This window comes from Rhinolophus sinicus, linkage group LG03 (assembly GCF_036562045.2).
Source record: "Rhinolophus sinicus isolate RSC01 linkage group LG03, ASM3656204v1, whole genome shotgun sequence".
Classification (NCBI taxonomy): Eukaryota; Metazoa; Chordata; class Mammalia; order Chiroptera; family Rhinolophidae; genus Rhinolophus; species Rhinolophus sinicus.
In genome coordinates this window covers 71,781,010-71,802,478 of record NC_133753.1, presented here as the reverse complement: position 1 = coordinate 71,802,478, position 21,469 = coordinate 71,781,010, and the positions used below count along the sequence as shown (strand labels likewise).

General features: G+C 44.4%; 1 protein-coding gene and 1 long non-coding RNA gene across 2 annotated transcripts; both read right to left on the bottom strand.

Annotated features, from left to right (window-relative positions):
* Positions 1-5,897: 5,897 nt before the first annotated feature.
* LOC141570365 (uncharacterized) lies at positions 5,898-6,932 on the bottom strand. The gene is made up of 2 exons (XR_012494374.1): positions 6,779-6,932; positions 5,898-6,570 (listed from the first exon to the last, which is right to left on the bottom strand). It is a non-coding gene; the product is annotated as an uncharacterized LOC141570365 (long non-coding RNA).
* A 13,063-nt stretch (positions 6,933-19,995) lies between these two features.
* Positions 19,996-21,039, bottom strand: LOC109438539 (non-secretory ribonuclease). The gene is made up of 2 exons (XM_019718466.2): positions 20,877-21,039; positions 19,996-20,668 (listed from the first exon to the last, which is right to left on the bottom strand). The coding sequence occupies exon 2, from the start codon at positions 20,661-20,663 to the stop codon at positions 20,175-20,177; it is 489 nt and encodes a 162-aa protein (XP_019574025.1). The 5' UTR covers positions 20,664-20,668; positions 20,877-21,039; the 3' UTR covers positions 19,996-20,174.
* Positions 21,040-21,469: the final 430 nt, after the last annotated feature.

Here is a 21,469-nt window from a genome sequence, read left to right as displayed (position 1 = left end):
TTACAGACTCATAGACTTGCAAAGAGCCTGAGCTGGAAGAACATTTAATCCAAAACCATCATTTTGAAGATGAGGAATAGAAAGTTAACACGAATCTCTAAGTTTCCACAGCCAACTGATGGGAGATGTGGACTTTATCCCATATAGTTTTGCCCTGATACTTTTATTTATATAGATAAGATCATATAATGGCCCAGAAACCACAATCCTAAATATGAGCTGCACTGTATTTGGTGAAGTGTGTGTGGTAGAAAATTAGTGCAGCCATGAGCTTCATCATGGCTGGCCATCCAAAGGGGCTGGCGCAATGTCTGTGCTCCAGAGAGGAGAATGGGAGAAGAGTCACCTCAGATGGGAGTGAATATAACTTGGGGAACAACACCTTCAAACATGACCCGTCTGGGATTCTGTCTCGCTCGGTTCCCCTTCCGCAAAAGGAGCCATCTTGACTTTATCTCTGTATTCCCAGTGCCTCCCTCTGCCCTTGGGTTGTAGTACATGCTCACTGTTTCCCCGAGCTGACCGTGTGTGATCTGTCTGTGAGACTCAGTGCACACTCCCCCGGGTCTCCCGGGAGACCAGTAAGAAATCAGAGGAAGGCACATGGACATAAGAAAAGAGTTGGCCAGACATCCAAGTCAGCACTGTGCCCACAGGAAGTGGGTTAGGGTATGATGAAGATAGACCGTTGGCATAGAATTTGGATATCACTTGAGGTCAGAAACAAACAGGAAGCTGTAAGGCATTGCTGCTTTAAATTCTCGGGGTCATACTTTCAACAGTAATGCTTTCTGTTATGACATAAATATTAGGTTAAGGAATACAATTGCTCAGAATGAGTTATGTGTATCAGTTTATCCAAGTCCTCTTACAATGAGGAAAATGGGGAGAACGTCACATCAAGGAATCCTGAGAGCCGGCCTGCACGATTAAGCCTGCCTTAAGCAATAAGTGATGGTTATGGCTTCATGAACGACTTACGTCTCAGAAGATGAAAACAAAACCTGAGTTTCTGTGTATTCTGTTCCCCTCTCCTTTGTTTTGGCTTTATTTCAGGCAAACTATTTGTAAGATGGGTCCAGTAACTTCAGCCCTTCCATTGTCTCTTGAGGAAATCTAGCACAAACTTGCAATTGTTCCATCCCTCTACATTCCTACTAATATCTCTGATTGGGCCAGTGCTTGAGAATCCAACCCCTGTGGTCCCAGAAATGAGATGCAGGCATTGATGACCTTATGCCTAGAGCTGGGCTGGTGTTCAGTCAAACCACAGCTTATGATGCAGGGTAGGTTTCAAAGCAAAACAACTTGATGCCATTTCAGAAAGAGTGAATGAAATCTGACTCATCCCCAGAAAACACGTACTGCCTACCCTGTACATCCTCAGGCAGTCACAGCCCCCGACACTTTCCCTACCTCCACACCTGCCAGCCTTCACCTGGCCTATGAGGACCCCTGCACAGAACTGCCTGAGGGCCAGAGCATACCCCTAATAATCTGTGTCCCATCTCACATGCAGCCCCTCCACAGTACTTACTAGGCTTTCCTAAGTATGTGTCCCAGCAAGGGTGCCCGGGAAAGCAGGGACCAAAACTTTCCCTCCTGGAACTTAGTTGACATGACCTGAAACTTTTGAAAACGCCATTTCGTAGCTACCAAGGAAAAGCTCAGGGGATTAAGCACGGAGGATTTCAGTATCACAAAGCAGCTCAGCTCCAAAGCACAAGGTTCTTACACTTCCTCAGCTAACTGTTCCAAGCTCTGTGTCACTCTACCGGCTGCCCTGGTAGTCACACTCTTCTCCAGGGTGAGAGGGGCAGAGGCAGACAAAATGCTGAGGGCCGGCTGTTCACCAGAAACTCTCCACCGCCATGTGGCTGAGGTGGAGAAGGAAGAGAGGAGGGTGTGGAGTGAGGGGATATCTGCAGCCATCTTTTATTCTCTGTCGAGGGATGAAGGATGAGGTTTACTCCAACCCTCAGCCTACAGGTCATCAACTGTTGCATTAATGTGACAGTTTCAGTTTACACTTGATGAGTTCCTCACTGTTTCAAGTTTCTTCTCTCAGAGATTCTGTTTTTGACATACACACGAAAGATCGGATGATTAAGTTCGCGAACTTTCCACCGTGCACTTTCACGGTGGAAAGTTCGTGAACTTGATTGTCTGGCTCGTATAATATATATATATGTACATATGTATATATATTAATAAATATGCATGCATGGTATGTGTGTACATTCACGTGGTCATAACAAATTCAATCACAAGGAAAAGTTATCTAGTATAGAAAGTTTCTTCTCTGAGTTTTTGTCGATTTGGACTTTTTTCTTTTTCTAGAAACAATAGTTACTCAGGTTTTTTTTTTTGGGGGGGTACCAATCCGCAATGTGTACATACAATGAGACATTCAAACAAAATTTAATGTATTCACTTGTAAATTTGTGTCTCACTTCTCCTTTATTTCACCACAGATACTGACATTCTATGCACAGGCTTCTTCACCACACTTCTTTGGCACTAACAACATGTTTTGGTCATGTTCCATGGTAGTAATGTTCAAGGTTCCATGAATCTCATTCGCCTTATGGGACCACAGAATTCCATTGTGTGCTCAAACCATCACACTTTACCCATTTTATAGGAGGAATAATCTGTATTCAAACCTTACTCCCTAGCTATGCCTAAATGTGTACCCTGAATAAAAGAGCAACCAAATCCCCATGAACTTATCTAGAGTGCATGTGTGGTGACGAACTCACTGCTATGTACTATCAATCTTCCTAGGACCTGCTGTTTTGAAACTCCTATATGGGTGTGGGGTGGTAGGAGTTGTGTTTTGACAACACCAGTTACTTGCAGATACACACATGTGTCAGTGGACCCAAGGAAGCCTGGGAAAGTAAAAACTGCCTCCACAAAATATCACCTGTAGTGGAAGAATGTCTCCAGTTTGTTTTTTCTTTTCATAGAATGATAATTTGGGAACATTGCTCCATGTAGAAATCAGCAATATTGAATAAGCTCCAATTTTTTATAACAAAGGTGAACTTAATACCTATTTTTAAATGTGGGCACTGGGAGAAACAAGAAACTGTTTCCTTTACCTTGTAAATGTTGTAGAGCAAGTTGAAAGCCAGAACAACTTCTAGGCAACCTCAATGAGGAAATCAGTTAATTTAAAAGGGCTTGTGTAACCCTCACAATTGTCTATAAGGCATTACTATCCCCATTTCCGAGATGAGTACGCCAAGGCACATACAGTGAATTAATAGCAAGTAATGGCAGAAATACGAGTGTATCCCTTCGGAGCCTGTGCTCTCCTCATTTTAGGCTGTGTCTTATAAGGCACCAGAATGCACAGTAGGTGGAAGGTAAATCCTGTCCATCCTGGTTGCCTGTGATTCCTCATCTCTAAGATGGGGACCACTGTCCAGGTTGACTGATATGCACTAATGTGGTTATGGTTTTTAGTGCATAACGTTCTTTTATGAATAAAATATACTCATGAAAGATGTGAGACGGAAGGGGTCTCAATTCTGGTGGCTCTTACCCTTTACATTTGTCCCCATGAAACCCATGTTTTAAGACACACCATAGAAACTACATTCAGGAAGTATTAAAATATTTTGCCATTTTTATTGATAACATTGCATGTATTGCCAAGTCATGGTTTCAAGTGCCTGAGTTAAGTATTATAACAATAGGACAGATGTTGTTGAGCTGTTTCATTGGCCTTTCCTTTTCATTCTTCACAGGGTAAATGTGTGTATCTATTTAAGTTTTTGGGATCTTGTGTAATATTGTGCTCATACCCCACAGAAATGATTGTCAAGTTGCAGTCGCGGGACACTGGTGATCCTGATGACCACTGATGTGTCTGTGAAAACCTCATTTGTTTGAGGCAGGGTATTCTTTCTATAATTCAGCAAAACAACATAGTGCGACTGATGATTGAGTGCAAAAGCAGATGTGAGAATCCAGCTGTCTACTGTGAGCCAGTCATGAAAGAATTTTCAAAATGAACCAAATGCTATTTTGTTGCTAAATTTTCTTTAGAAACAAGGATTACTTTTCATAAAAAGATGATATTTATGTTAATCTATAATAGGTTCATTATTGTTATGACAGAAACTAATGATAATCTATTCAAGGCTTTCCTGTTTTATTTCTTATACACCTAATAGAGCCAATGTGAAAAGATAACACACAGAGAGAGGCAAGTTCTTTGGTGTTCTCAGTAGTTTATATTAGAAAGTGATAAGAGGGCTAATGTGTGATTCCTCTTGCTACAGAATATGTGGCTGAAGTTGGGGGTGTAGATGAGGTGGAATTTGTCCCCCGCTGACATATGAGTTCCCACCAACTCAGCAGCTGCCCTTGCGTGGACATGTTGTGAGGCTAGATTTACAAAACAGCCTGCTGGTACAGGCTGTTATCCCAGGAAGTGGGAGGGAATGTTGGCTGGGGGGGTGATCTGTAAATCAAAACATCCATCTTTATTTACCCCAGGCATGACTCTGCCGGAGTCTCAGAATGGGAACCATTGTACTGAGAAGACAAATTAAGTTGGATTCAGTGAACACTTTCCATGGTCTCTATTGAGAAGAAACTAAGAAGAAACTAAGACCACGTGGATGTCACTGTTATGCCATTCTTCATAGGACATGTGGCTCCACCTCCTCCTCTCTTACTCCAAGGCTATTGGAAGAGGGAGCTCATTTCATGCCACTGGTCATTAACCTGAGTCAGAGGATTCTGTGGAGCACCGGAATTTCCCAATCCCAGGGCCCCATGCAACTGTTTGAGTCAACAGACCCACCTAGAGGAGCAAAATCCCGATGACACCTCCAGAGGAGATGCTGGAATGTAGCTTCTGTCCGAAGTACTACAGAGCAAGAATTTCTAACCATTGGGGATGTGGGAGGGATGGAAATTGCTATACTATTGGGCATGAAAGAGGAGCTTAAAAAACAGCAGGAATTCTAGAGACATCGTGTTTGATGACATGCCTGAGTCAGACACTCCTGTCACCCAAACAATCACTTAAATGCTGGTCCTGACAACATTAGCAAGGGGCTTTCACTCATGTCCCTCACTGATTCCTGGGTGCAGCCCTGTGGTGGAGGTGGGGCGGGGGATCTCATTACCCAGCCCTTCTTTCTGTGGCTCCACAATTCTCTAATATTGGAGCTCGTGCCCTTCCCTGACCTGAGAGTCAATGAGCCACTGACACCCCTTGGGGACAGCTGTGGAGGTCAGAATAGGCAAGAGCTGCCTCACCCTGATGAGATCCCAGTTTCATGCCTCCTCCCTGTCCTTCCAGCACCCCATGACCTAGGACATAGAAATGGTCAGGAAAGATCCCACGTTCTCCAGGCACTATTAGAACCTGCCCATATACACCTGAACAACTGATCTCCTTTCACAGTTGACTAAACCCCAGATCCAACCTTAGTGTAACCGCTAATACCTGCAGGCTTGATATACTCATTTACAGGCAAACATCTCTGAGGCCTCAATTTTCTTTTTCTTTTTTGGGCTCATGACATATGGCATAGTTTTCTTTTCCTTTCTTTTCTTTTTTTACAACAGAAATTACTTCTATAATAAAATTTATAATTCATTATTTAGACAGAATCAAAGACATTTCTTTCCCACTTATTCAACAGGGGCCATTGATGACTTGGGATGGAAATACACAAGTAAGCGTGGAATCCTCAGGTTTACGACATGAGGCAGAGAGAAAAGTCCGTGTCGCTTCATTTTATCAGGAACCCCTTATCCTCATGTCTATTTCCCTCAAATCTCATATTATGGAAAGGAAAAATTCTCCAGACCAGACTGTGTGTACGTCACAGCAAAGGGGCCCAAACAGACACAGCGAGACTTGTAGGTGATTCTGCAAAGAAGTTTACTGCAGGAGCACAGGAGCTTCAGCTCAGCAAAGCTTAAAGGGGGTTCAGGGCTGGTGATGAGGACTGATGCTGCCATCCAAGGTACACGGTAGGATGTGACCTTGGCTGTGACTGTGGGGCTTGGCACAAGAGCTTGGCACAAAGTGCTGACTCAGAGCTTAGATGAGCTGATCCAGGTGAACTGGAACCACCCTGTATGCTGGATCGTCCCTTGGAGTTCTGTTGTCACAGGCAACAATGTAGATCTTTTTATCTGGGTTTGTCATGTATGAGCAGTTCTTATAATTTGGTGAGTAGACTGTGATGTTGCAGTAGGTTATCATCACTTGCATTGAGCTATTATGACAATTTGTATGGTGACGATCACGGCAGGTTACATTTCGGGTCTTACAAGTATCAACTACACTCGCATAGTCTGTATGGAGGAAAGTATTTATGGGTTTGCATGTCCCATGAACACCAAAATAAAGATAGTTAATTGGCTGCATTGCGATGTTGCATTGAGGGTTGGTCATATTTATGTGCTGAGCATAAAACCACTGAGTTGCTGTCAGATTGCCGGGTGCTCCATGGAGGGAGATTACCATCCCCAAGAGCCCCAGCAGGAGAAGGAGGCAAAGCTGGGAATCCCGCTGTGTTGGAACCATGTTTCCTGTAAAAAGAGAAGAATCTCCTGCATCCAGGCCCAGTAGTGACACACCACCTCATCTCTCACCCTGCAGACACTGAGGTTCTATTTCCTTTTCCCTCAGCTTCCCCAAGTCTGTCAAGTACTGGGCATTAACTTCAGCTCAGCCCTCCCTCAGTAGTTGTCCCATCACCAGCCCGCCTGTGTCAGTTCCTGGGGCTCATTGTCTTACCCAGTCTCTGTGCTGTGGCTGCTGTGAGAACAGATCCAGCTGGTCGTCCTGGGATTCAGGGGCAGCTGGTCTCCCCAGTCCTGGGGACTGGATATATAGAGCATGCCTTGTGGGTGGGTCCAGCAGAGCCAAGAGGGGTCTGAGTTTCAGACGAGAAGAAACCCACAGATTGGCATGTGACCGCTTGTGCAAGGAACCTCTTGTTTTGTCACTTGCTGATCACCACATACCCAACAACAGACCTCTGCTGCTTCTGTGGTACGACTCTAATTGCAGGCATCCCGTGAGGGCAGAGCTCTGCCAATGCGTCGGGTGTCCATTGATGAAACTGCACACTGGCTGCAGAACAGCCATAAAGTTTATAATTGAACTTGTGGCAGGCACTGAGGGACGGAAGTACAGAAAGTCAGGCCAAGTCCTTGGAACACATAGAGCCTGGAGGGCTGTCTTCACCGGAGGAATCCAGGTCCCTTTCATTTGTTTGAGCTCCCTGGTTTTCTCTCACCTAAATGTTCTCCATCTCATCAACCTGAGCTCTGAGCTTCTAGTTGCTCAATATTCTGGAGGTACATAGTGATTTCTTATGTATCTTTGAGGTTTTACTTCTGTTCCCTTGTACTGGATTCACTTTCTCTTTGTTAAGACTTGGTCTGACCAAAGCCTTCATTTCATGTCAAGTAACAATAGTGTAACCATTCCACCCAGAGGAAAGTCTTTCTGTAAAAGTCTTCCCCTGAATGAATGTTTGGTGTCAGGTAACGTCGGGCTCATATTCCTGTCTTCTCTTCAACCTTCTATTTCTACCAAATACTTCCCCCTTGGGAGTCACTTACTATTGGGGTACATTTCATTTCCTGATGTATCACGTCATTTTTTTTTTTTATTTTTTTTTTGGTGAAGGGAACATTTATGGACAGGGCACTGTATTCTTGAGTATAGAACTTTAGTATATAGTCTGGAGACATGAAATATACTCTTGGTCTCCAGAAGCAGATGAAAATAATTATAGAGACTTGATTTGTTACAGTGTGATAGAGGTTATCACACTGTGTGACATGCTTTTATGGGGACACTGAGAATGAAGAGTCCTACTTGGCCTCCTGGGGCAAGGAAGGCTTCCAGAAATAAAGGTCCATTTGATCATGGCCAAATGGATAAGCAGAGGTTGACAGGGACCTGAGGGAAGAGATGAGCATTGCGAGTTGCAGAGATGGTGTGGGACATTGTACAGACGGGGACCTGTATGACGGTGAGACAGTCCTCGCGCTAAGAGATGTTAAATCTCTGGTTCAGCTTCTAGGTGGAAAAGTCGATTAGATGCTTACATGGTGTACAACCTCTGAAGAAAACTAATCCACATCATTTCTTACTACCTTTCTATATTCCTGTTGTCTGGAAATACAAAAATTTCACCATTGAGGATGCCCTTATGTAAACACAACGGTGACGTGGTCAGGACCCAGCGCAGACGTAATAGCATCATGTCTTGAAATTCTGTTTGACCAAAATACATTAATTTCGTTTTCATAAGGGGAGGTATTTTTTTCATGTCTATTGTGTAGAAAGCATATTTGTAGGTGATGAGGACGTAAATCTGAATTAGGTATAGGTTAGTCCCTTTGTGATATTGCCTGCCATTTTGGATGGAAAGACGTGTCCTCAAGTGTCTATAATATGTGGCAAAAACATATACTGCAGTCACGGGGGAGGGGATCTGGTGAAAAACCTGTTCTGTTCATCTTACATGGTGTTACTTCTAATATTTGGACCTTGATGCTGAGGCTTGAAATTAGGAGAGTTGAAGGAGACTTTTTGCGTTCTCATCGAATCTTTAAAAACCCTAAGATGTTGGCTGGCTCATGGGACCTCCCTTTCCTCAATGTATCAGTTAGCAGAGCTGAGTACAGCTGCAATAGCTCAGCGGGTCTTCACTGATGCCCCTCCTCACTTCCGACTCCCTGCCTGTCTGTTCCCTCAGATGATGGAACCTGCTGGCCCCTGTAGACGTTTGTTTTATGACCCAGAATGCTTGTGGCAGGTGTCCTGACGTTCATCTCAGACAATATCCTGTCTTTTCATAGACATGACACTTTGTGATGAATAAATTCAAAACATTTCTGCTAAGCTTTGGTTCTAGTTGGTCCTCATGCAGGTTCCTTTTGCACATTGAAAAACTCCTTCAGTGCTGTAGAACTAGTTAATAATGTACAGGAGTTTGATATTTCAGTGTTTGGGAGAGGACCTGCATATACGAAGCAGGAGTGAACATAAGCTTACAGTAATGATAATACACTGGAACATCAGCTTCATTTGGTCTTTAGTTGAAAGAGGTTGCTTCTCCTGGACTCTATCTGTCATTTTCGGCATATCCTGTCTTCTTCTTAGCCAAGAGCTTGGAAAATCTCCTCGATGCAGTCCCCAGACTCCGTCCAAAACAAATAGGGCCACAGGGAGAACATGATACTTAGAATAAGATACTACCACACTCTAATCCTGTGACTGGGTCCATTTTCAATAGTTGATTTATTAATCTATCTGCCCCCTTTCACACAGTTGTCACTTCCTCCTCCTGTGATGACCTGGGAATGAGCCTTCTTGTGACAGAAACAGGGATGGAAAACATGGTGAGATCAGTCCTGGTACCCTGAAGGCAGATTCATTTTCACATGGAAACCTAGGTTGACTACCCTACCTTCAAATGTTAGTAATGTGAAAACGAGTAAATGAAACACATAGTTTTCTAACGTTAAATACACTCTAATGTTCTTTTTGCTTTTCGGTATCTCATAAGCTCCCCTCTCTTGGTCTTTCTGATGGCTTAAGGACCTTCAGAAACTGTTAAACTGTCCTAAGCAATACAAAATTGTTACGGTTAAGGGCAGCTTATCAGAACTCAGATGATGAAAACTGTGCCCAGCTTATATCTCTTTCTCCATTTCCCTTTTTTCTGTCTATCTTGGTTTACTCTTCAGGCAGACATCTCCCCCACATTGGTAAGGCAACTGCAGCAACTCCAAAACTTCTATTATCTCAGGAATAAATGTAGTAGAAAAAGGCTCTGCCTTTGTCCTTCACCTTGAGTAGCAAGTATCTCTGATTGTGTCAAGGGCCGATTATAGAAGGGGCCAAGTGACCTGAGAAACAGACTGCATGCACCCAATTCCTTTAGTGTGCTCTCGCCTTGCTGTTCCACAGGGAATAAGAGCTTCATTCTCATCACACTTTCTTGCTCTTGTGAAACCCCATTTCCTCTGTGGAGTCTTGGTTACATCTACAGTTCATCTACTGTCACGGTTTGACAGCTTCTGGTTTTGATTGTTCGCACCTCTTCCCCTGGCTCTTTGTCTATCTGTGGAGTTCAATGTCTCTTCATTCATTCGCCCAGTGCAGTTTATTAAGCATGTGCTCAGTGCCAGGCACTGTTCTAGGCCCAAGGGGTAGAGCAATGTGCCTGAGCCATTTTGTTCCATATAGGGGGCCTCAGCCAGCCCTTCACATTTTCTTCCTACTTTTAAGTGGACAGTGTTACAATGGTGAGATGGGTCTGTTGTTTATACTTGGGTGTCAATTAAGGGAACAGAAGCCTAACACGAGGGTATAGATGTTGGGTCAGAGGTGTGTGTGGCTGGCATTGTCTTTGATGCCCAAGCAAATAGTATCCCTCTTCCTCTGCCTTGGCATAGCCCCAATACCAAGACATTTCCTAGTTCATCAAGGCTTCTGCAGTTGGGCTCAGCTGAAAATGGATCCCAAATTCCAGACTGACGACAGACTGTATCAGAACCACCGGGGGATGGTGTGAAGTGCTGATTCTCGAGCTGCACTCCGGACCTTCTATGGCAATATACCTGGGTGGAGCCCAAGAATCCAGTGTGAAAGCTGTGCAGGTAACTTAATGGAAATTATTAAATCACCGAGGATTTTGAGAGTGGCATTCACTACTAACATGTCGCAGGAAGAGTGACTTTGTGTCTAATATATGATCATAGAGAAGACCGGCTATTGGTTTAGGGATTGATTTGAAAGTTTCAATGAGACTGAAGTGAATCACCTATGAGCTGGGCTCTGTATATGAAAGACACACATGGTTTCCTTTTGAAGATTTAAAGAATTTTGCCCTCTTGCTTTTCTTCTGCACTCAAAGCAGCTGAAAGTAGGAAGAACACACACATGCACACACACAGACAGAACAGCCAGTCCTTATTACAGACTCATAGACTTGCAAAGAGCCTGAGCTGGAAGAACATTTAATCCAAAACCATCATTTTGAAGATGAGGAATAGAAAGTTAACACGAATCTCTAAGTTTCCACAGCCAACTGATGGGAGATGTGGACTTTATCCCATATAGTTTTGCCCTGATACTTTTATTTATATAGATAAGATCATATAATGGCCCAGAAACCACAATCCTAAATATGAGCTGCACTGTATTTGGTGAAGTGTGTGTGGTAGAAAATTAGTGCAGCCATGAGCTTCATCATGGCTGGCCATCCAAAGGGGCTGGCGCAATGTCTGTGCTCCAGAGAGGAGAATGGGAGAAGAGTCACCTCAGATGGGAGTGAATATAACTTGGGGAACAACACCTTCAAACATGACCCGTCTGGGATTCTGTCTCGCTCGGTTCCCCTTCCGCAAAAGGAGCCATCTTGACTTTATCTCTCTATTCCCAGTGCCTCCCTCTGCCCTTGGGTTGTAGTACATGCTCACTGTTTCCCCGAGCTGACCGTGTGTGATCTGTCTGTGAGACTCAGTGCACACTCCCCCGGGTCTCCCGGGAGACCAGTAAGAAATCAGAGGAAGGCACATGGACATAAGAAAAGAGTTGGCCAGACATCCAAGTCAGCACTGAGCCCACAAGAAGTGGGTTAGGGTATGATGAAGATAGACCGTTGGCATAGAATTTGGATATCACTTGAGGTCAGAAACAAACAGGAAGCTGTAAGGCATTGCTGCTTTAAATTCTCGGGGTCATACTTTCAACAGTAATGCTTTCTGTTATGACATAAATATTAGGTTAAGGAATACAATTGCTCAGAATGAGTTATGTGTGTCAGTTTATCCAAGTCCTCTTACAATGAGGAAAATGGGGAGAACGTCACATCAAGGAATCCTGAGAGCCGGCCTGCACGATTAAGCCTGCCTTAAGCAATAAGTGATGGTTATGGCTTCATGAACGACTTACGTCTCAGAAGATGAAAACAAAACCTGAGTTTCTGTGTATTCTGTTCCCCTCTCCTTTGTTTTGGCTTTATTTCAGGCAAACTATTTGTAAGATGGGTCCAGTAACTTCAGCCCTTCCATTGTCTCTTGAGGAAATCTAGCACAAACTTGCAATTGTTCCATCCCTCTACATTCCTACTAATATCTCTGATTGGGCCAGTGCTTGAGAATCCAACCCCTGTGGTCCTAGAAATGAGATGCAGGCATTGATGACCTTATGCCTACAGCTGGGTTGGAGCCAGTTCCGTCAAACCACAGCTTATGGTGCAGGGTAGGTTTCAAAGCAAAACAACTTGATCCCATTTCAGAAAGAGTGAATGAAATCTGACTCATCCCCAGAAAACATGTACTGCCTGCCCTGTACATCCTCAGGCAGTCACAGCCCCTGGCACTTTCCCTACCTCCATACCTGCCAGCCTTCACCTGGCCTATAAGGACCCCTGCACAAAACTGCCTGAGGGCCAGAGCATACCCCTAATAATCTGTGTCCCATCTCACATGCAGCCCCTCCACAGCACTTACTAGGCTTTCATAAGTATGTGTCCCATCAAGGGTGCCCGGGAAAGCAGGGACCAAAACTTTCCCTCCTGGAACTTAGTTGACATGACCTGGAACTTTTGAAAACGCCATTTCGTAGCTACCAAGGAAAAGCTCAGGGGATTAAGCACGGAGGATTTCAGTATCACAAAGCAGCTCAGCTCCAAAGCACAAGGTTCTTACACTTCCTCAGCTAACTGTTCCAAGCTCTGTGTCACTCTACCAGCTGCCCTGGGATAGTCACACTCTTCTCCAGGGTGAGAGGGGCAGAGGCGGACAAAATGCTGAGGGCCGGCTGTTCACCAGAAACTCTCCACCGCCATGTGGCTGAGGTGGAGAAGGAAGAGAGGAGGGTGTGGAGTGAGGGGATATCTGCAGCCATCTTTTATTCTCTGTCGAGGGATGAAGGATGAGGTTTACTCCAACCCTCAGCCTACAGGTCATCAACTGTTGCATTAATGTGACAGTTTCAGTTTACACTTGATGAGTTCCTCACTGTTTCAAGTTTCTCCTATCAGAGATTCTGTTTTTGACATACACACGAAAGATCGGACGATTAAGTTCACAAACTTTCCACTGTGCACTTTCACGGTGGAAAGTTCGTGAACTTGATTGTCTGACTCGTATAACATATATATGTACATACGTGTATATATATTAATAAATATGCATGCATAGTATGTGAGTACATTCACGTGGTCATAACAAATTCAATCACAAGGAAAAGTTATCTAGTATAGAAGATTTCTTCTCTGAGTTTTTGTCGATTTGGCCTTTTTTCTTTTTCCAGAAACAATAATTACTCAGGTTTTTTGTGTTTTTTTTTGGGTACCTATCCACAACGTGTACATACAATGAGACATTCAAACAAAATTTAATGTATTCACTTGTAAATTTGTGTCTAGTTCTCTTTTTTTTTCACCACAGATACTGATGTTCTATGCACAGGATTCTTCACCACACTTCTTTCTCACTAGCAACATGTTTCGGTCATGTTCCATGGTAGTAATTTTCAAGGTTCCATGAATCTCATTCCCCTTATGGGACCACAGAATTCCATTGTGTGCTCAAACCATCACACTTTACCCATTCTATAGGAGGAATAATCTGTATTCAAACCTTACTCCCTAGCTATGCCTAAATGTGTACCCTGAATAAAAGAGCAACCAAACCCCCATGAATTTATCTAGAGTGCATGTGTGGTGACAAACTCACTGCCATGTACTATCAATCTTCCTAGGACCTGCTGTTTTGAAACTCCTATATGGGTGTGGGGTGGTAGGAGTTGTGTTTTGACAACACCAGTTACTTGCAGATACACACATGTGTCAGTGGACCCAAGGAAGCCTGGGAAAGTAAAAACTGCCTCCACAAAATATCACCTGTAGTGGAAGAATGTCTCCAGTTTGTTTTTTCTTTCATAGAATGATAATTTGGGAACATTGCTCCATGTAGAAATCAGCAATATTGAATAAGCTCCAATTTTTTATAACAAAGGTGAACTTAATACCTATTTTTAAATGTGGGCACTGGGAGAAACAAGAAACTGTTTCCTTTACCTTGTAAATATTGTAGAGCAAGTTGAAAGCCAGAACAACTTCTAGGCAACCTCAATGAGGAAATCAGTTAATTTAAAAGGGCTTGTGTAACCCTCACAATTGTCTACAAGGCATTCCTATCCCCATTTCCGAGATGAGTACGCCAAGGCACATACAGTGAATTAATAGCAAGTAATGGCAGAAATACGAGTGTATCCCTTCGGAGCCTGTGCTCTCCTCATTTTAGGCTGTGTCTTATAAGGCACCAGAATGCACAGTAGGTGGAAGGTAAATCCTGTCCATCCTGGTTGCCTGTGATTCCTCATCTCTAAGATGGGGACCACTGTCCAGGTTGACTGACATGCACTAACGTGGTTATGGTTTTTAGTGCATAACGTTCTTTTATGAATAAAATATACTCATAAAAGATGTGAGATGGAAGGGGTCTCGATTATGGTGGCTCTTACCCTTTACCTTCGTCCCCATGAAACCCATGTTTTAAAACACACCATAGAAACTACATTCAGGAAGTATTAAAATATTTTGCCATTTTTATTGATAACATTGCATATATTGCCAAGGCATGGTTCCAAGTGCCTGAGTTAAATATTATAACCATAGGACAGATGTTGAGCTGTTTCATGTGGTGTTGAGCTGTTTCATTGTCCTTTCCTTTTCCTTCTTCACGGGGTAAATGTGTGTTTCTATGTACGTTTTTGGAATCTTATGTAATATTGTGCTCATACCCCACAGAAGCGATTGTCAAGTTGCAGTCGCGGGACACTGGTGATCCTGATGACCACTGATGTGTCTGTGAAAACCTCATTTGTTTGAGGCAGGGTATTCTTTCTATAATTCAGCAAAACAACATAGTGCGACTGATGATTGAGTGCAAAAGCAGATGCGAGAATCCAGCTGTCTACTGTGAGCCAGTCATGAAAGAATTTTCAAAATGAAACAAATGCTATTTTGTTGGTAAATTTTCTTTAGAAACAAGGATTACTTTTCATAAAAAGATGATATTTATGTTAATCTATAATAGGTTCATTATTGTTATGACAGAAACTAATGATAATCTATCCAAGGCTTTCCTGTTTTATTTCTTATACACCTAATAGAGCCAATGTGAAAAGATAACACACAGAGAGAGGCAAGTTCTTTGGGGTTCTCAACAGTTTATATTAGAAAGTGATAAAAGGGCTAATGTGTGATTCCTGTTGCTACAGAATATGTGGCAGACGTTGGGGGTGTAGATGAGGTGGAATTTGTCCCCCCCTGACATATGCGTTCCCACCCACTCAGCAGCTGCCCTTGCGTGGACATGTTGTGAGGCTAGATTTACAAAACAGCCTGCTGGTACAGGCTGTTATCCCAGGAAGTGGGAGGGAATGTTGGTTGGGGGGTGATCTATAAATCAAAACATCCATCTTTAGTTACCCCAGGCATGACTCTGCCGGAGTCTCAGAATGGGAACCATTGTACTGAGAAGACAAATAAAGTTGAATTCAGTGAACACTTTCCACGGTCTCTATTGAGATGCCTTAGAAGAAACTAAGCCCACGTGGATGTCACTCTTATGCCATTCTCGTGTTCAACTGAGTCACAGCTAAATCATGCCTGAGCCTTCGTTGCATGTAGAAAACTTCAGTTTGAGGACAAGGAAGCATGTTCAGTTGTGGCCCTGCCCTCACTGAGAAGGCACAGCAACTGCCTTTATGAAGCACTATTGTTCTGAGAGCCTAGATTCAACAGCACCAACCACGACTTCTAAATTTGGAGGGGTCAGTTAGGCCACTGCACAATACGTCTGTAGTCATGACAGAAATGTAATTTGTGGGAGCCAGTGCAAAAGGAAACTGTCCAAATTGTTTAAAACCACTGAAATCTATTAATTAATGACTTATTTTAGTTCTCTACTTGGTTTACATTACCTTTGATTTGCGATTACTGCTCATGACGAAAGGTTGAAGCAAATTGCTCTCTCACGTCAAAAAGCCAATGAAGGATTCATTCTCACTCGTTGTTAGCTATGCCCTGACCCTGGGCTCCACTCCAGACAAACTTCACTTCACATGTGAGATTGACTCTCTGGTTCATTCAAAAGTGCACTGACCTGGCTTTTGTAGGTCCCGGTGTCTTGTGCCAGATTTGATAATGTCTAGATGCAGAAACGTGGGTCACGTTTTCTAACTCAGTGGGAATGTGTGATGTGGGTTTAATCTACTCAATGTTCTGGTTTTCATGGAGATCACCCTGCTAGCCTTATTTACTAAAGTCTCTCATATCACCCATTTGGAATTCATATACCTTTGAGGGGCCCACCTTGTGGGTCAGATGGTTGGAGCGCCGTGCTCCTAATGCCGAGGTTGCAGGTTGGATTCCCACATGGGCCAGTGAGCTGCTCCCTCTACAGCTAAGATGTTGAACAATCTCAGGGAGCTGAGCAGCCAGAGGTTGGCGTGGGCTGCTTGGGCTGCTGTGAGTTGCCGTGGACTACTGTGTGGCGCCATGAGCGCCTGGTGGACAGCATGCATGGCCAGTAGCCGGTGAGAGCTGCCGTGAGCTGCTGTGACTGTCCCACCGACGACTGGCAACCGACTGCCTCGGCCGGAGGGAGCACAATGCTCATAATACCAGCATAGGCCAGGGAGCTGTGTCCTACACAACTAGACTGAGAAACAACGGCTTGAACCGGAGTGAGGGGGAGGTGGAGGAAAGGGGAGAAGGGAAATATATATACATATATACCTTTGAAATGATGTGATTATTATAACTCAGGCCTGGGACACGATTGACATTTAAATCGGCCATATTTCTATGTGCATTTCAAGAGAGAAGCTTATTAACCTAAGTAAAATTTTAGATCAGGAAAAAGGCTATTTTCCATAGGGAGTTTGAATTACTGATGGGAACAGAATTTCTGTGGTCCTTTTCTTACTCATTACCTCACTGTATTACGGAATTCAAATGGAAACACAGTTCCTAAACTCTCAATATTGGGCAAAACCCAATCACAATGATTTGCTTCGATTTCTCTCCTCTAGTGTCCTCTGACCTGATGGTGGGGTCTTCTTTTTCTGGTCTGAAGGTCAATCCAGACAAGCCCATGCTGCGTGCACAGAGGCAGGTGCCCTGCAATGTTCCTGATATTAAAACATAAAACAAAGTGAAAACAATAGCGATGTGAGTTGCCCTTTCACTTCATGCTGGACTTTACAGAGTGTGATGCAACCATTAACTGCATTTAGTCCCCCACAACTTTCTTTGAGAATATGGTCGTGTTCTGAGCATTTATAAAGTCAGGAAGAGAGGCTTCGGAAGGCAAGTGGACTCCAAAGAATGTGTCCTTGGAATATGCTGACGTGAACAATTAATTTCGGTGACAGTGGTCACGATGGTGTTGGCCCCTGGTTCAGTGCAACCAGAAGATCTCTGATGTGTATTGCTCAGGGTGGTGTGAGCCAAGTGTTGGATTCCTCCTCTGTGAGCACAGAACCCACCTTGCTCTGCTTTGAATCATCGACCTGCCTGGGAGGGAAGAGCTGCCTCTGAGCTCTAGGGCCATCAGATGCCTCTGACCCCAGCCAATTCCTCAGCTGGCTCTTGCAGGACCGGGGAAGAGGAGGAACATGGGATTGGCCAGGGGGTGGGGAAGGCCACGGGGAGGGGAATAGGAGGGGGCTTAGGCTGAGAGAATGACTGTGCGCTTTACTGAGATGGGAAGCCGCCTGTGTTTCCCTCTTCTTCCACTTCTAATTTGTCAGTAAGGCCTGATGATTCAAACTTGAAAACATTTCCGAAATCTGCACCTTCTCTTCTGTTCCATTGTGATTACCATCGTTCAAGCATCAAGTATTTGTCCTGCACAATGCGAGCTCCTGACTGTCAGCATCAATTCCACTCCTGTCTCAAATTGTCGCAGCTAGACTGACTTTGGTCACATTATCTAGTGTTAAACATGCTCCATTTGTTTCCCATAGGAAGTTACTCTTTACCTGCGTCTGCACAGGTGTGAAGCATGTGAACCTCATTAACCTTGTCATTAATGTCCACACTTATGATGCTCTTTTTCTGCTAGTTTAACTGTTGTTCTTCTAACTGCCCTGTGTATATCCATGTCAGGGCCTTTGATCTCTCTATGTCTCCCTCTCTCCCCCCTCCTCTCTCTGGTCAGATGAGTCTCTTCCTGGTCTCTGCATGACCAGCTGCTGCTGTTCATGTTCAGAATTCATTCCCCTATTGGGCCCTTCCTGGTCCCACTTTTCAGAATCACCTTCATGAACTCATGCAGACCTTCTGCATTGCATTGATCTCTGTAATCTTTCTCCTGATACATCACCTGGAAAAATAATTTTATACTTTTATTCTCTTCCCGGTAAAAAGGCACCATACGGGAGGAATGTGTCCTTTTCACTTAATGTCATGACCACCTCAGAAGTGTGTCTGCGATACAGTTCAGCTCAATAGATAGCTGCTGGATGAATGAATGAATGAATGAATGAATGAGTGAATGATGAGACAGGGGATGAGGACACGAGGCAGAAGGAGCTTGGCAGGTGGCTGAGTGATCGCTCTATACGTATGGTGTTGGAGATGCTGTGTCCCTGTCTGGGAAGAGACTTATTATCTGGTAACAGGCCAAGAGCATTCACTGCATCATTCTTCATCGGACATGTGGCCCCCACCTCCTCCTCTCTTACTGCAAGGCTATTGGAAGAGGGAGCTCATTTCTTGCCAGTCGTCATTAACCTGAAATCAGTGGATTCTGTGGAGCACCGGAATTTCCCAATCTCAGGGCCCCATGCAATTGTTTGAGTCAACAGACCCACCTAGAGGAGCAAAACCCCGATGACACGTCCAGAGGAGATGCTGGAATGCAGCTTCTGTCCGAAGTAATACAGAGCAAGAATTTCTAACCATTGGGGATGTGGGAGGGATGGAAATTGCTATACTATTGGGCATGAAAGAGGAGCTTAAAAAACAGCAGGAATTCTAGAGACATCGTGTTTGATGACATGCCTGAGTCAGACACTCCTGTCACCCAAACAATCACTTGAATGCTGCTCCTGACAACAGTTAGCAGGGGCTTTCACTCATGTCCCTCACTGATTCCTGGGTGCAGCCTTGTGGTGGAGGTGGGGCGGGGGATCTCATTACCCAGCCCTTCTTTCTGTGGCTCCACAATTCTCTAATATTGGAGCTTGTGCCCTTCTCTGACCTGAGAGTCAATGAGCCACTGACTCCCTCTTGGGGACAGCTGTGGAGGTCAGAATGGGCAAGAGCTGCCTCACCCTGATGAGATCCCAGTTTCATGCCTCCTCCCTGTCCTTCCAGCACCCCATGACCAGCTGCCCCCTTCTCCAGGACATAGAAATGGTCAGGAAAGATCCCACGTTCTCCAGGCACTATTAGAACCTGCCCATATACAGCTGAACAACTGATCTCCGTTCACATTTGACTAAACCCCAGATCCAACTTAGTGTAACCACTAATACCTGCAGGTTTGATATACTCATTTACAGGAAAACATCTCTGAGGCCTCAATTTTCTTTGTCTGTTTTGTGCTCATCACATATGGTGTATTTTTCTTTTCCCCTCATATTTTTTATAACAAAAGTTCACATCTATAATAAAAATTATAATTCATTAATTAGACAGAATCAACGACATTTGTTTCCCACTTATTCAACGAGGGCCATTGATGACTTGGGATGAAATACGCAGATATCCGTGGAATTCTCAGGTTTTCCTCCTGAGTCAGAGAGAAAAGTCTGTGTCGCTTCATTTTATCAGGAGCCCCTTATCCTCATGTCTCTCTATTTCCCTCAAATCTCATATTAGAGGAAGGAAAAATTCTCCAGACCAGACTTTGTGTACGTGACAACAGAGGGGCCCAAACAGACACACCGAGACTTGTAGGTGATTCTGCAAAGAAGTTTATTGCAGGAGCACAGGAGCTTCAGCTAAGCAAAGCTTAAAGGGGGTCGGGGGCTGGTGATGAGGACTGATGCTGACATCCAAGGTACACGGTAGGATTTGGCCTTCGCTGTGACTGTGGGGCTTGGCACAAGAGCCTGGCACAAAGTGCTGGCTCAGAGCTTAGATGAGCCAATCCAGGCGAATTGGAACCTGCAGGAATGCAGAACTGTCCTGTTGAGTTCTGCAGTCACAGGCAATAATGTAGATCTTCTGTGCTTGGCTTGTGCTGTATATGCAGTTCTTATAACTTGATGAGGGACTTGTGAGGTTGCAGTTGGTTACCATCACTTGAATTGAGCTATTATGACAATTTGTATAGTGACTACTAGGGCAGGTTACATTTGGGGTCAGACAAAGATTAGCTACAGTAGGGTATGTTGTATGGAGGAAAGCATTTGTGGGTTTGCATGTCCCATGAACACTAAAATAAAGACGGTTAATCGATTGCATTGCGACTGTGCATTGAGCAGTGGTCATATTTATGTGCTGAACATAAAACCACTGAGTCGGGGTTAGATTGCCCGGTGCTCCATGGAAGGAGATTACCATCCCCAAGAGCCCCAGCAGGAGAAGGAGGCAAAGCTGGGAATCCCGCTGTGTTGGAACCATGTTTCCTGTAAAAAGAGAAGAATCTCCTGCATCCAGGCCCAGTAGTGACACACCACCTCATCTCTCACCCTGCAGACACTGAGGTTCTATTTCCTTTTCCCTCAGCTTCCCCAAGTCTGTCAAGTACTGGGCATTAACTTCAGCTCAGCCCTCCCTCAGTAGTTGTCCCATCACCAGCCCGCCTGTGTCAGTTCCAGGGGCTCATTGTCTTACCCAGTCTCTGTGCTGTGGCTGCTGTGAGAACAGATCCAGCTGGTCGTCCTGGGATTCAGGGGCAGCTGGTCTCCCCAGTCCTGGGGACTGGATATATAGAGCATGCCTTGTGGGTGGGTCCAGCAGAGCCAAGAGGGGTCTGAGTTTCAGACGAGAAGAAACCCACAGATTGGCATGTGACCCGCTTGTGCAAGGAACCTCTTGTTTTGTCACTTGCTGATCACCACATACCCAACAACAGACCTCTGCTGCTTCTGTGGTACGACTCTAATTGCAGGCATCCCGTGAGGGCAGAGCTCTGCCAATGCGTCGGGTGTCCATTGATGAAAACTGCACACTGGCTGCAGAACAGCCATAAAGTTTATAACTGAACTTGTGGCAGGCACTGAGGGACGGAAGTACAGAAAGTCAGGCCAAGTCCTTGGAACACATAGAGCCTGGAGGGCTGGCTGCACAGGAGGAACCTGGGTCCCCTTCACTTGTTTGAGCTCCCAGGTTTTCTCTCACCTAAACATTCTCCATCTCATCAACCTGAGCTCTGAGCTTCTTGTTGCTCAAAATTCTGAAGGTACATAGTGATTTCTTATGTATCT